Source organism: Lynx rufus, unplaced genomic scaffold (assembly GCF_022079265.1).
Source record: "Lynx rufus isolate CCGP_SWC_20201006 ecotype Redwood Valley unplaced genomic scaffold, mLynRuf1.p SCAF_9, whole genome shotgun sequence".
In the NCBI taxonomy this organism is placed as follows: domain Eukaryota; kingdom Metazoa; phylum Chordata; class Mammalia; order Carnivora; family Felidae; genus Lynx; species Lynx rufus.
This window is the reverse complement of record NW_025814897.1, coordinates 37,663,180-37,678,842: the sequence shown is the minus strand read 5'-3', so window position 1 is coordinate 37,678,842 and position 15,663 is coordinate 37,663,180. Positions and strand designations below refer to the sequence as shown.

General features: G+C 43.2%; 2 protein-coding genes across 6 annotated transcripts in view; both read right to left on the bottom strand.

Annotated features, from left to right (window-relative positions):
- MAML2 (mastermind like transcriptional coactivator 2) overlaps positions 1–7,688 on the bottom strand; it is a 348,649-nt gene extending 340,961 nt beyond the window's left edge. The window contains exon 1 of one of the 2 annotated variants that reach the window (XM_047070138.1): positions 5,867–7,688. In XM_047070138.1, the coding sequence (XP_046926094.1) occupies positions 5,867–6,379 (513 nt within the window). In that variant the 5' untranslated portion in view covers positions 6,380–7,688. The remainder of the gene's footprint in view (positions 1–5,866) is intronic. The other variant, XM_047070137.1, reaches the window with a different exon arrangement.
- A 3,570-nt stretch (positions 7,689–11,258) lies between these two features.
- Positions 11,259–15,663, bottom strand: part of CCDC82 (coiled-coil domain containing 82) — a 33,911-nt gene continuing 29,506 nt past the window's right edge. For 3 of the 4 annotated variants that reach the window (XM_047070616.1, XM_047070617.1, XM_047070618.1), the window contains exons 8-9: positions 13,229–13,312; positions 11,259–12,220 (exon numbers count right to left, since the gene is read on the bottom strand). In XM_047070616.1, coding sequence (XP_046926572.1) covers positions 13,229–13,312 — 84 coding nt within the window. In that variant the 3' untranslated portion in view covers positions 11,259–12,220. The remainder of the gene's footprint in view (positions 12,221–13,228; positions 13,313–15,663) is intronic. The other variant, XM_047070619.1, reaches the window with a different exon arrangement.

Below are 15,663 nucleotides of genomic sequence, written 5' to 3'. Positions count from 1 at the left end.
ATGCCAAAGGCCATGTCATGCTGTATATAACTCACTGGGAATAAGAGAAGTGTGTAAATAGCAAGGCATTAAGCAGCTCAAGGGACTTGAAGATAGGTAATACAGAACACTTAGGCAATGTGCTATGAGAAGAGGCTGCTGGAGGGGAAATGTAATACTTGTCTTCAAGTGTATGAAGGATTATTATTGCTTCAGAGATGCTGACTCCTCTGAGCCCTCCTTGCTCTACCATTTTCCAGGGCTACTGATTTACTCTTTCCAGAGCTTCAGACCCTCCAGGAAATGGATCAGCCCCACCTGCCCTCCCCCGCCACCCCACTACTCACACCCAACCGTGTCAGTCAGGCTCTGCTCTGTCCCACACCTCACGTTCACACCCATCTTCACTCAGCTACCCCATTCCACGTTTCCGCACTCTCCCCCCCACCCCCAAGCCCCAGGCCCTGCTGGTGACCCACACAAAGCTCCCCTGGCCTGGGGTTGAATCTCTCTCCCACCAACCATTAACGGTACTCTCATTTTGAGCACCTACTGTGTGTCAGGCCCGGTGTTGACCACTCTGCTAAAGAACACAAGGCTTGTTATCTAGATGATGCTACCAATGCCCAAAAAGAATAACATTATTTCCCCAAGCTCATAAAGCCAGCAGGTGTGAAATGGGATCTGAACACAGGATGAAATGGAAAATCTATGCACCAAATTCTTCCTTTTACTGTTTTTCTAAGCCTCAGTTTCCTTATTTGTGAAGTGGGGCCAATGTTGCTTGCTCACTGGGTATTTTTTATTTTTTTATTTTGAAGGCGTTACATAAAATATAAAATAAACGTGCCTGGTACATTCTAGGACTCAATAAATATTTATTCCTCTTTTCTTCTGATTTTCTACACCAATTTTGGTCCATTCTACCTAGCTGGTGCTTTTACTGTTACTTTATTGATGTGGTCTTCATTTGCCCACTAGACTGGTGAGCGAGCAGGGGTCTATGTCTTTAGCTGCATTTCTGTCTATTCTCCCACAGAGCCTGTGAGGGTGTGAGGGAAATTAGCATGAAAATGCAGAAGAAAGAATTTGGAATTGTTTTCACTAAACACGATCCAGCCTATGAACATATATAAGGGACAGGATTAAAGAACAAGGAAGTCGTGGAATCCATTCAAAATGGCTTAGTTGCATGCGTGGCAGCACTGAGGATTGTTTAAAATTTCCATCCAGGCTTTTTGAGATTAAATACTAAAAACAAACACACAACAACAACAATTAAAATCAAGAACAGCTAATCACAGCCACTCTTTTAGTCGTACTTAATTATCGTGTCTTGGAATATCGGAAAACCCATGTTTGTACTCACAAAAGGTTTACAGGCAGAGGGGAGCCACACAGTATTAAACTGTAAGGTGCAGAACTTGAAGGTTTAGAAAATACCACCTAACAAAGAACACACATGCCTTCTGGAAACAAACACTGACCCAAACAAGCGAGGCATCATAGTTGACATAATAACAGCCCTTGCTGTGAAAGCAAGCTTTCTGTCCATTTTTGATAGAGGATTGCACCAACTTCTCTTTCCACTTGAACTCGTTTGCTTTGTGAGATCTGATAATTATATTTACTTGAAAGAAGTAGTAGGAAGGTCCTGGATAGATAAGAACTCTCCCTTTATTACTTTGTTCTGGAAAACAGAACAAAAATAGAGTCAGTTCTTCAGGAAATGATGGCTGCATATATAAATAATGTACACACTCCTATCACTGTGCTGGGGAGGTTATTTATCATGGAGACAGCTACAGACACCCAGATCTGGCCAATGAACTGTTCCTGTTCTCAATCCCCCACTTACAGCTCTCAGATTGTGAATTGTCAATTAGAAACTTGAGTATCATCAGTTAAAAATAACCAGGGAACTCTGGCAATGATTTAACCTGTTTGACTTTCTTAAGCTAACAATTAACATTTTAGACTATTGTTGACAAAATATTTAACTTTCCCATGCCATTTGTGCAAACGACTTTTCTAATGCTCCTTAGATGCTCTGGTGGGCACACCTTTCCAAAGCTGCTCTGGTCCATGCAGGGGCCTGTAAAGGACATGCACCCAAAGACCCTAATCACTTTCACAACAATGCACATTTTAACTGGGATTTCCCGGGGACCTTCAGGAGCACTTAAATACACTGATAACTCAGTTTTATCTTGGCAGCACTAAATTTGAAATACCAATCCCTCTATTTACAATAAAAGCTATTTCACCATTTAAAACAGACAACTGAAAGCTTAAGTATACTTTTAATCCCTGGAAAAACTGGTATTATGATTCGTTGCTTAGTGGTTTATTATTAGTAATACTAGTAATAACGCCTTGCATTTCCGCAGTGCTTTATTTTTTCTTTCCAAAGCCTATTCAGAAACACACACTCATCTGGTTCTCTCAACAAGGTAGGGCAGCAATATTGTTCTTTCTGTTTTACAGATGACTGCTAACTAACTTGTCCTAGGTCACCCAGCTGGTTGGTGATGAAGCAGGCACAGAACCGAGGACGCAGACTCCTTGTCTGATCTGCTTTCTTTCCTCTACACTACATTAGAGAAAAGATAATCTCTAAAGCCAAAGATGACTTGGAACCACTTATCTATCCATCCTAGCAACACAGTCTATGCAACAGAAAAAAGAGCCTGTCTCAGGCAAAAGGGAAAGATTAATAATGAACCGCAGAAGCTCTAAACCTTACTGTTCCATGGACCAACAATTATTCAGTTTCACAGTTCATTCAAAGATTCAAACATACTTCACCAGAAGATGATTTAGTGCCTGCAGCCTGCTCCAAGTGGTTAGAAATGCAGATCTACTCAAAGCCCTATAATCCAGGCCCTCCGAAAGGCCCTGTTCCTGCAGTCTCTGCAGCAATGGGGCTTCCCCTGAACTTGTACTTGCGCTAAATGAAGACATTGGCTGGGTAAGGGCTGCAGATTTAGGCTCTCGATGTGGATAGAATTAGAACCGGCTTGGAGGTTAGTCTTGCATTGTTCTTGAAACTCAAGCTCTTGAGAAAACTCAGACATTATATATTTCTCGCAGTATAACAACCTTCCAGTCAACGCTACCCCATGGACCACAAGTCCTCCTTTTACCCACTCAGATATAACTGACTACAGTCAAGCAGGCATGCAGCATACAGAGATTTCAGCTGAGGACGCAGTGCACGTGTGGTTTCAGATGATCAATATTCTCTCTCTTCCTCCAAAGGACCTTTATGGCCACTTATGACATACAAATGAACTATGAAAGTGATACATCCAGCACACCCAGACAGAAATAAATCCGGTTACAGCCACAGCAATAAAATTAAGAAAGAATCCTAACATTCATTCTGTGCAAAATTTCCCTTAAATTAAGTGTTCCTGAAAATAAGAGGAGCCCGCGTGAAGTGGGACCTGTAGATGAATCACTCCCAAATACCCAGGCCTCCCTTCTCAACACAATGTTATCAGGTTAGTACACAACTTGCATCACCATCTTGGAGCACCACACTGAGTAACAAAACTCCAAATTTAGAAGCTAAAGTGGAGAAGGGAATTTCCAATAACCAAATGGGGGGGTGGGGGTGGTGGATCAACCTTGGCTATGCCACCCATTTTCAGTGAAAAAGCAACTGTTAGAAATAATCTGGTCTTTTTATTCCTAACTCATGTGGCACCCTTGCATCATCACCGTGCCCGGAGGGGGGCCTCCTCCAAGGCCATGTTTTAGGACATGGCTGGTGGTTACGAGGCAGAAATCAGACTCTCTCTTAGAACAGGAGTGGTACAACAGCCACCTTTGGCTTCTGCAGCGGTAAACCTCCAGTCGGGAAAGGCAGGACACCGTTCCCCTCACCACCCCGCCAGCATGGATATTGCTATGGTGAGGTTGCAGTAACCACTGAACTTGGTTTCACTTCGCATCCCAAAGTGCGTCCCCAACCTCCCCCCCCGCCCCAAAAAGGCAGCAAAAATCAAAAGAACGTGGCCAGAAGCAGACACGCCACCTTCCTTGCAGAGGCTGGGATGTGAGCGCCACATCCAGTCTTGGCATCCAGGACAGAGATGGGTCTTCCCCACTGAAAAAGGCTGGGCGCCTCATTCCCTGTATCATCCCCAGAAACACTTACCAGGAGACTGTGAAGCACACAAAGCGGTATTATTGGGAGACTTGCAGACAGATTATAAATTTACTGGGGACAATCGAGGCATTTAGATACTTTTGGCTGCAGATGCCAGTGACACACACATACATACAAACCTCATTCTTCTCTCCATTCGAGTGATTCTCCCCCACCCCCACCCCCATTCACCTCAGCATGTCTCTTTCACAAAACAAACTCCCACTGCTCTCTTAGGGAATGCCAGGGAGAGCTGGGCATTGAACAGGTGGTAGGGAAAAGGAGTTAGGCCTTGAAGCTCTAATACAACCCCTTGAATTCGGTTAACCGAATTCAAGGATGAAGTGGCTCACACTGGGCAGTGTTAAGTATTAGCAGTTCCTGCTTGTCTGGAATTGGTGCCGAGAAGCGGCAGTTCAAGGCATCCCAAGCAAACCGTGAGTGTGTGTGTGTGTGTGTGTGTGTGTGTGTGTGTGTGGTGGGGAGAAGACCACTATCCTAGCTCCCAGAATTTCTGGAAACTTCATCACCACAGACCCAGGCCAGGGATAAGGGGGAGCCACGAAGAAGCATCCTAGAGGCCTGGCTGGAGGACGTCCTGTCTCTCAAGCTTCTTTCTCAGTTCCTCTGGAAAAGGAGTTCAACGCGGTGGCCTCTCCTTTGGGCTTTCTGAGTACTTTTAGGCTTGCATGGCCATTTCCTGTTGCTGACTTTCATCAGGGCTGGCCTGGGCAAACCGGAGCTGCGCTGGGAGCGGACACTGAACTTCAAGGGCCCCACAGACCTCAGAAATGGAGGAAGCCTGCAGGGCTGCAGGGCAGGGCAGGGCTCCACCTTCTACCCAGAGGCCACTGGCCCAGCAGCTACAGGGGAAGCCGGCACACGGCAGGCAGTCACCTGACCAGGACGGGCACCAAGGGCCAATGATTCAAGGGATACTCCCTCTGGGATGGGGTGTGTCTGTGCCTCTGAGGAAGAACTTCCAGCCAGAAACTTAATCAGAACTTTCAGGTTTGAGGTGCTGTCACCAGGAGCAGCTGAAGACAAGGCACTTCCTGGGATGACAGCATGTAAATAGCCCCTTCGTGCTGCCCCCCTTTAATGAATGCCGCCAGCTGGCACTACCTGATCGGAGTGTGGCTGCGGGCAGTGGGGAGTCTGTAGGAAATCAGGGAAGAAGCCTCACTAGTCTTCGGGATGTCTCCCCCAAGTCTGACCTTTGACTGAGGGGACGCTTCACGCAACCTCTCTGTGTTGGACTAGATCACCGCTCATGTTCTCTTAACCCAAGAAGGGGCCACCTCAAAGAGGGAAGGGGAAATCGGAAAAGAAGGAAAAAGCTTTGATGAACGTCAGGCTGAAGAATGGCCTGTTGGGCCTAATCAGAGCTGGCTGGCCAAGCAGGAGGGTCTGTGAGACGGGGCCTCCCTCAGTGGCCCACTCAGGTCTTGCCAGCGTTGGAGCCACCTCTGGACTCCAGAGAGCCTGTGGGAAACCCAGGATTTTAACTGCTTTAGAAATACCCTGCAAGTGCAGGAAGACCCATGAACGAGCGCCAGCAGAACTTGATGCGTAAGACTACGAACTGCATACCCAAAGGCCTTGGAGGCAGTCAGGTAACGCCTCGGCCCTTTTCACCGCTGTCCACTCCACAGCAGGCCAAGGCGCGCTCTACCCTCACAAAAGGCCACCGCACCACAGCCAGAATCACGAGAAAACCAGTTGCCTTACCGCAATGAGGGCTGAGTTCCTCTGGTCCCCAGGGGCTGGAGCCTGTGACTGCTGCTCCCCGTCGATCCCACCACCGCCACCATTATTGCTACTGTTGAGCAGGTGCTGCTGGTGGTGATGGTGATAGTCTGGTGGGGGCGGTGGGGCCGCTGTCGCCGCCGCTTGAGAGGCTGTAGGAGGGGCAGCAGGGGGCGGTGGAGGGGCCGCCGTGGTGGCAGCCGTGGCAGTGGCCTTGGCATGTTTGCCAGCCTTCCTTGCCCCCTGGCCATGCTGTACCAGGCTCAGGAGCTGCAAGGTGCTCTCTCTTTCCCGGTCTGAGCTCTCAGCCCTACCACGTTCATAGCGTCCTTCACAGCTCAGGTGGTGCTGGCGGCAGACGGCGATCCGAGCCCGGAGGCGCTCCACGATAGCACTGTGCACTCTCGGGGTGACTGAGCCCCCTCCAAGGAGCCCCGCCCCAGGGGCCCCCCCTAGCCCTCCTGTGGGGGCCTGTGGGGGCGCTGTGTCCCCCATGTTACTGGACACAATGCTGCCTCTGGGATGGTGAGGTGGAAGGAGGCTAGTGCTGGCTACTGCAGGCAAATCTGTTTTTGACAATGTGAGCTCAGTGTTCAGGGCCACATGAATAGAGGTCTTCAGAGGTTGGGGGGGAGCAGTGGAGGTGTGGGGGAGGGGAGTTAGTAAAAAGAGGGTGAGGAGACAGAATAGAAACCAATCGCAGGGGCTTAGCTGGAAACAAACCCTTATCAACTTACTCTAATTGCACTTGACAGCTCTTGAGAAGTTGGACCGAGTTGGTGGGGGGGTTCCCCCCCACCACCACGCTGACAAGAGCCACTAGGCACTTTGTAAACACACAATCTGGGGGTTAGAGCAAGAATTCAGGGATTGTCAAGCCAGAGACAGAGACAGACAGCAAAGGGAATTGAGAGAGGTATTAATAGAGAGCTGGACTCCCCCTCACCTAGTTGTTTCACAAAAATTTTTATGGGGATGTTTCTGCAGAGAAACACATCTCTACCACGTCTATGTAACCTGCAGCCTTTACTTTTCCTCGGGTTGGAAAAAAAGTGCTGTTTCAGAAAATTTTCAAAGTCAATGTACAGAATGTACACAAAATCAAGACAGACTGTCTTTTGGCTTTTAATTTTTCCTCCCTTTCCCTTTGCTCCGGTGTTTTCTCCTCTTTGGGGTACTGTAGGATGTTGTCTTCTCCCCAAAGAGGGAGATCGCTTTTCAATTGTTAACAATGTCAGTAGTTGGACTTTTGGACCATGCTTTTTTCTTCGGCTAATCCAATCACCGGTAAAATCCTCATTCCCTCTAAGGTTTCCTAGCCTTAAATGAAAGCAGTCTGAAGTCGCTAGCCACTGAGAGAGATCCTTCAACACATTTTTTTCTTTCCCGCTTACGCTTCCTCACCCCCGGCTCTATTCTAACACAGTATCAAGAGAGACAAACTCTTCCGAGAGTAATTTACAAACGATGGTCAAACTTACAAACTTCCAGCAAATTGCACCGAGTCATGTCCAGCCACTTTTCTGTCCACTTTTGTACATTCCATCCCCGGCCAGTGGATCTGAGGGTCTGGACTCGCAATAAGCAATGTGGTTCTATCTCTTGTATTGCTCCGCTTTATAGATGGAAAAAAAAAAAAAAAAAAAAAGTAGCTTGTATTTTCCTTTCTCTTTCCCGTCTGTTGTTAGCCGCTTTGCTGACACTGGCTCCACTGCCCGGAGTCACGGCGATACACAGGCTTTCATTGTGCTCCGATAGGAGAGGGAGAGAAAGAGAGAGAGTGAGACAGAGAGGGAGAAAGAGAGAGCCAGCAAGCTGCAGATGGGGGCGGGGGGGAGGGGGCGGGCGGGAGAGCTGATCCGCGGCTCCCTGGTGGAAGGCTGGTGCCACTGCACGAGTGAGTAATTGCAGCCAGGCACCGGGGAAAGGGGAACGCAGAGGGCCTCCCAGTGGCTGAAGAGGTAAATCCCAAAGCCCGCGCGTCTCGGTAGGGCTCAACTTAGCTCAGCCTGACTTGGCTAAGTGGGGAAGGCTGGGGAAATTCCCCAACCTCCACACAACTACTTCACCAGCTCTAAATGTTTAAGAAATTCCCGGCCAGGGAATGTATTTTCCCTTTCAGACCTACATTACGCCCCCCTGAGGATATCGTTTTCATTTTTCAATATGTTGTAAATGACACCACTGAGCACCCTAGTGAGAGCTGGGTGAGTACCGAGGAAATGTTCATTAGTATAATAAGGAAGACGTGTGAGTGTGTGCGGGTTGGGAGAGGGAGGAGGGAGGGGTGCAGAGGAAATCACACCGCTAGCTCCACAGGGGCAGGCGTGTGTTTGTCTACCTGCCTGCCTGTTTTGTGTGTCTCTGGGTAAGTCAACCTGGGTGATTACAAGTAAACCAGTAGGGAGAAATAAAATATTTTAGGATGATGAAATCACCAATACCAGTTCTAGGGGGAAAAACAAATAATAAAAGGTTTTCTTTGAAAATACAAGGTGACCTCTGACAACTGCAAGATCTGAGATCTCCATGGCTGTCTGGTTTACATATACAAAGAGGAAAATCAATAGGCAGCAGTGGAGTTTCGAGAAGTTTAGTAACATGAACCAAATACATCTCTTACACAGACCGTTGTCCCCTCATCTCTGTGTGATCCTGCCTTTAAGTTCTCAAAAGTGTATATTGGACTCTGCTTGTCATTATCAGCTATGGAGAATAAATTCAAGTGAGCACAATATTGGGCTACTCAGGACCATAAACATGCTGTGTGTCCTAACTTGGAAGTCGTTCGAATTTGAGGTCTCGAGCAATGGGACTTCATTAATCTAAACCAACTCTCACATCTCAGGAGCATGTTCCAGCTCCAAACTGAGCTATGGATAGAAATGAATAGGTAACATCAATGCAATCATTTTTAAGAATGGATTATTTACAGTTTAGTTCCCAACAGGCTGGCCTACTTTAGTCCATTTTATTTTCACAAATTCTGGAATGTTTGTTGGAACTGGGGACAAGTATACTCTGATGGACTATAACTTTTTTTTTTTCTTTTCATTGGAATATACTTCTATCTGTCCCTTCTAAGGCTAGGTTCCTCATTACTTGTGAAGAGATAAGCAGAGATATACTTTTGTTAGGAGTGCAAATTTGATGGAGCACTCTCTCATGAGGTGTCATTAAAAATCGAAGGAGTTTTGATCGTTTTATATTTGATTTCTAAAAAGCTGTATTCATTAGACATTATCTTCTATTGCTATGGGTACTTTATATTCAGCAATGATACTTGATAAAAGAGAAAATGTAATATTTAAATTTAACATTTACGGTTCACTTGACAGTCATGCAGTAGCATTGATTTTCATTAGTAAGTAACACAGAGTCCTTAGTCAAATCTGCTATTCCTTACTGATATAAACTTTGATTTCCATGCTGGACAGGGACAGAAATTAAAAACTTGCCAAGCAAGAATTTAATAGATTTTCATACTGTATTCAGTGGTGTAAGTCACTTTTTTTGGAGTGTCTTTTGTATACATTTGTCCTTCACAGCCATTTAATTTCAAGCTGAAATCATTATCATGCACATCCTCCATTTCCATTCACATCAGTCACTGTTTATTTACAATCACTGTCTCAGGCACAGCACTTCACACAGATCTCCCTTAATCCACAAACAAACTTGGAAGGTAAGTATTATTAACCTCATGTATAAATGAGGAAACTGAGGATCACAGAAATCAAACTACTCGTTCCAGTTTATGTGATTTAGAGGTCACAGCGCAGGACTCTAGTTCAAGGCTGATTTCAAACCTATGCTTTTTTAACCACTGGGCTTTGTGCCTCAGCGTAGCAGAGCTGCAGTCACACTCTACTCACCTTGCTAGAGTCCAAGCCAGTCCTATAATCCTTTCGAGAAGTGAGGATTGAATACAACTATTCATCTCAGTACAAGAGCAGACAAGTGAGAAAACACGGTCAACTACATCAAACTGCCAATAAAGTATTTATTTTTCCCCGTTTATGGTACTGTTCTCTCTTAAAACCCTAACGCTTCTGTGTAGCAAATATGAATTCTTTCAAGTATTACTTTCCTTTCCTCTCAAGTGTTACTTTCCTTTACTTGTCCGTTTCTGTCTTCCTCATCATCTCAACTAACCATGTCTGCCTAACACTAAAGCACCTAACGCTACAGTAATAAATCCCCAGATCTAAAAAGTTCACAGACATGTGGGATTTTAAGTGTATAAACTATTTTTTAGTGTTATGTCAAATAGATGATATAGATGGTTATGATGAGATGATACCATAATTATGTCCTAACACCTGTAAAGGTTATTTCAGTTTTTTCAACATTTTCAGCATTTTTTTATGGACTACTTGCTTTTGGCTCCCTAATCCATGCTCTTTCTCCTTTCCTAACAGCCTGTCCCTCTGCCATTCTTTTAGTGTTACCATAGACCTAAGAGTTTCTTGTATTCTTCAGACACCCACTGAAGAAGCTTGCTCATTTGCAGTAGCCTCAGACATTAGCAAAGCTACTTCTTACATTTCCTGATCGACAGTCACAATGCTGTTCCAACAGGGAAAACTCTTCCCGCCAACAAGATGCCTTGCCTAGGAACGGGGTCAGCTGCCCTCTTGAGTCCCTCTAATCAATGATCCTTAATTTTTACAAGTTAAACAATGGTACTTAAAATGATACATAAATTAATTTTTGAAACTCTACCGGTGGAAGGAACGCTCACTCTTCAGCGGTCTCAAACTTGTCTGTAGTGTCACATATGAGAAGTGATGCTTCCAGGGTCATTAGAGACACTTCACAGAGAATTCCCTCATTTTCCTTGGCCTTCCTTTTTACCAGTCATTCGCGATCCTTCCAACTTGACTATTACTTTTCCTCCAATTCTGCCTTGCTTCTTTCTGGGCACTGTCACTGCATCTTCAACTTTCAACTGTGGCCTCATTTTAGTTAAGGATTATTTCCGTATGCCAGAGAAGTAAGAATTGAGATATGTGACTGAAATATCTATTTCACCCTTTTCAAAAAGGTGTGCACTCCTCACATGAAACAGCAGCATCAGTATTCTCAGCACTTTGTGAGCTTTTTCTATTAGTTTTGCTTACAATAACAATAGGGATACTTTCAGAGAATTCACTGCAGAAAATATTAAGTAATCTCTCTATGTAAGGACTTAATACGATGTAGTTTTTTCAGTGTATGCACATACCCTGAACTCCATGCATGAGCCACATAGTAAATGAAGCCAGGTTTAGTCAACACTTGAGGAGGTCAGAAACAAGTATCTAAAATTCCACATTAACATAGAGCCTACTGTGACACTACTTTTAAGAATTAAAGATACAGAATAGACAGGTTCCGTTTGATCACTATGAAACCATTTTACTTTATTATATGATGAGAAAATTTAAATGTGCAAAGCAATGCAGATGCCAAAATATGCTTTTAAACTATTTTTGGCTGAATTTGTCTCTCTGAGATCTTCAGATCCTAACATAAATACATATATGGGAAAAGTTATGGATAAAAATAAATAAAATACATCTTAATCATCAGCATGTAGACAAAATCGAATAAAAAATATACAGAACATTATGAAGCATGAAAAAACACACCATGAAATTATTCCTGAATGTGAGGGTTGAAAGACTCTGGCGGCCTGAGATCTATTTCCAAAGGAGACTTTAGAAAAGGAGAAAAGCGTTCCTTTACTTGGAATGGGTAAACTATAGTCTGCTTCTGAGGTGAGGGGATTGAACTGAATGAAACATTGGGTTTCTTCCATGGCCCTCTGGTGTAGATAATGATAGCAGTGAACAATATATCAGTGCAGATCATTTAATACTGGAAAGGATAATCAACAGATCTGGGCAGGGATTCAATAATAAATACACGTAGGTGTTGATCTAAATTCATTTTTAAAATACAGTATTTGTCTACTAAGGTGACAGAACATGAACAGCTCATTCACTTGATGATCATCTGTTATAAAGGCATTGTTTTGTAACTTTAAAATACACTTACTTAAAAATTATTAGGCTTATGTTTTCTATGTACAGCAGATAAAACTTTTATTCGACTGTGAGTGCCATTTCATGGAAATTAAGATGAACATATGTTTTAAACAAGATATTTGCCATGAAAATACACATAAAATTTATAAAAATGTCACATGATACAGAGAAACAAGACTCATGATCTTCACATTTACAGGAATTTATAAAATCTTCTCTGAAGGAAATGTGTTACAATTCAGTCAAACTTCTCATCTTGAAAGTAATCCGCCAAATTTAGATATTCTTGAAGTTGACCATATTTCTGTGTATACAATAAAAAAGCTAGTTATTTTACTCAAAGCAAAGAAGATAAGGTAGGCCTTTTCAATCTACAGAGACAAACAGGAACATGTTCATGATAATCACGAGCAAAAATCTCATTATAAACAGGGACACAATTGCAAATAAGCATTTCTAACTCATAAAGGAGCGGAAAGAGATCAAACTGAACATTATTATTGATCTCATAATGTTCTTATAAAATATAATTTTTCTATTATCATATTTATAGAAGTATAACAACTTCAATAACTTACTCAACAAAAATTGTTTGAACACATAACATATATTGAATACTTTCTCATGACTGTCTAGGTACAAAAATAATCTCTTTCCCTGATCCTAAACAGACCAGAGTTCACTGGGAGTACACCAATACTATGTGTACAATACAACACCAGTACATGGCACTGGTGCCATGACAAAGTAAATAGACACTGTTAGGAAGGTTCGGAAGAGTAGCCATGGTTAGTTGAAGTGATTGGGAAAGAGAATCACTTGAGCTGTCCTGGGAAAAAGGATTCGACAGGCAAAGATTTGCTGGGGAGAGTTTTCTGTAGCAGACAACAGTCCATGCAACAGTGAGAAGACAAGATTTTATGGCATTTAACTATAATTTGAGGTTTTGTAGGGGAACAGAAAGAGAAGACTGAACCAAAGAGTTTGTGGTCAGAGAATAAAATGTATGAAATGCTAGCTGAAGGAGTTTAGCAATAATGTGACAGGCAACGTGACCCTGCTAAAGGTTATACGGTAGGAGATTGACCTGATCTGACGTGTGTTTTAAGAAAAATGGTAAAACAGCCATTCTAGAATAGTATAGCAATTAGTTACTAGTGTCTTGTAATAAGTTAGGTAATGAGGTCCCAAATTCCAGTGATAGCAATGAAGATGAAGAGCTAAGACCCAGGGTGGGGCAAGATAAGAGAGGGGTCAGGATGATTTAGAAACCTCACAATCGATAGCGTTCAATTGAGGAGAATTAACTGACCTAATGGTTTCTTATGAACTCTGGTTCCATTCCCAATGAAGAGAGAGAGGATCCCGATGACCTGACTTTTGTGGTGGTAGGAAACTATGGAAAGATAAAGAAGAAGTGTGTTTTCCTTCTAGAAAGGGCTAGGAAACCTTTTCCCCCTCAAGACCTCTGACTGCATCACCTTCTCTGGAAAGAATGAAGAAAAGAACAGGGTGGGGGCGGGGGTGGGGAGGTTGGAAATAACCTTTGGACTACTTAGGGATTCTCTTGACCTAGTATTCAGGTAGGTTCTATTAGATAGGAGTAAAATATTATAGAATTAGAAACCTGTACATTAAAAGTTTGATTGTTTTTATGCTTTTTATATTATCTTCATATATTTTTTCTCCTTATTAAATTTCTTTTGGAAAATTGCAATCCCAGCCATACTGCATGAAGGAGGGAAAACTTCTTGCTTTTATTACTAATAATAGTTGACATTAATTGATCACTTACTAATTGTTAGGTCCAATACTAAATGCTTAAAATGTGTTGATCTTTTAATATCCACGATCAAAACTCTTTGTTGTTTTAATTCCTATTTTAGTGAAGAGGCAACTTAGAGAAATAAAGTAACTTGCCTCCAAATTCTACTGCTGGAAAATATTTAAATCCATGATTTTAATCATTATAGTATGCTATTTCTGAGATTTAAAGGTTGGGGGGGGTGCTGCTTTAGTTAGAAAAAAGAAAGCCTTCCTATGGAAAAGTGAAATTCAGAGAGAAGACAGTATTGCCTGGCCGTTCTCTCCACCTAAAGATTCTGGTTCCACCATTCTTTTTTACTAAAAATTTGGAGAGTTTGGATCTTATTATATTAACCCCTTTGAGGTGCCAGATTGACCTACTGATTAAAACATGTGAACTGTGGGAATGGAGTGTGAGAAAGAGGTCAGAACATAAAAGGAGGAGGTTGGGATCTTCTGGTCAGAAACACCAGTTAGACATGAAGAAAGGAATAGGTTTGCCAAGTCAGAGAACTTACAGGGGCTGAGAATGGAACGTGGAACAACACGTACTTTTTCTTTTTTTAAAGGTTTATTTATTTGTAAGAGAGAGAGAGAGTGTGAGCGGGGGACTGATGGGCAGAGAGGAGGGGAACAGAGGATCCAAAGCTGGCTCCATGCTGACAGCAGTGAGCCCCATGCAGGACTTGAACTAACAGACTACCACCGTGAGATCATGACCTGAGTCAAATTTGGATGCTCAACTGACTGAGCCACCCAGGTGCCCTGCAACAAGTACCTTTAACTAGCGGCCCTCAATCTTTGATTTGCTTAAGAATCACCTAACTTGTTAAATACTGGGTGTTTAACACCCTCAAGGAGTCTCATTCAGTAGTTCTGCAGGGAGGCCAGGAACTACACATTTTCTACAAACTTCTAGGTGATTCTGACATAGGTAGTTAGGGCCTTGATTTGAGAAACATCAGTTTAAGGAGAGAAAGAAAAAGAACAGGAAACAAGTTTAAAAGGGGGGAAAGAGAAGAGACCACATAAGAAGAGTTTCAGGAAGGGGTGAGATCAAATCGTTATTTAAAATTCTTTGTTATGCAACAATCTTTATGTAATAGATTTAAACTTTTCATACCACAAAACTGAGACTTGATAGTATTATTGAAATACATTCTCCCCTTTCCTGATGTTCCTGTTTTCACCACCCTATCCCAACAACCCTATCTTCAACTTCTCTGGAAACCCCATCATCACGTGCACTTTCTTCTTAATGAGAAACATTTGTTAGAATTTTGCCAGTGGCATATGACAGAATGTTCTTCAAGTGTAATTTAGAATCAGACAATTACTTTTGTTACATTTATTATATGTTTTGGTTTTATTATAATTTTCTTATCATGCATCTTTTTCTTTTTTTTTTTTTTTCCCCTTTTTTAAGTAATCTTCACACGCAGTGCAGAGCCTGATGTGGGGCTTGAACTCAAAACCATGAGATCAAGACCTGAGCCTTAAGATCCAGAGTCAGATGCTTAACTGACTGAGCCATCCAGGCGCTCCCCATTCATTATTTTCTTCACACTCAGGTTCCTCCTACCCTTTAATGTCATCCTAGATTAAAAACAGGTCATCTTAGTTCAACTGGTAGGAGGAGGAACAAGAAGTCAGTCTAGTTGGCAGGTCTTTGGGAAGAAATGCAGAAATATGCTGAGGTGGAGGAGGAAGGGGCAGATAAGGAAAAAGCAAGGTGTGCAATGTGAGCTGGGAGGAAAGACAAGACCAAATGGTTTGTGTGAGGTAAAAGAAGGGGTTGCCATAATCAGTGGGAGGTAAGAGCAAAAAGAGCCACAGATCTGGCCGTTCAAGTAGCGCTGAGCCCTGGCATTGGAAAGGGTGCGGGTGGCTGGGGCCATAGGAGCGCAGCCAAAGAGAAAGGCGTGTGTCATGAGCAATGCA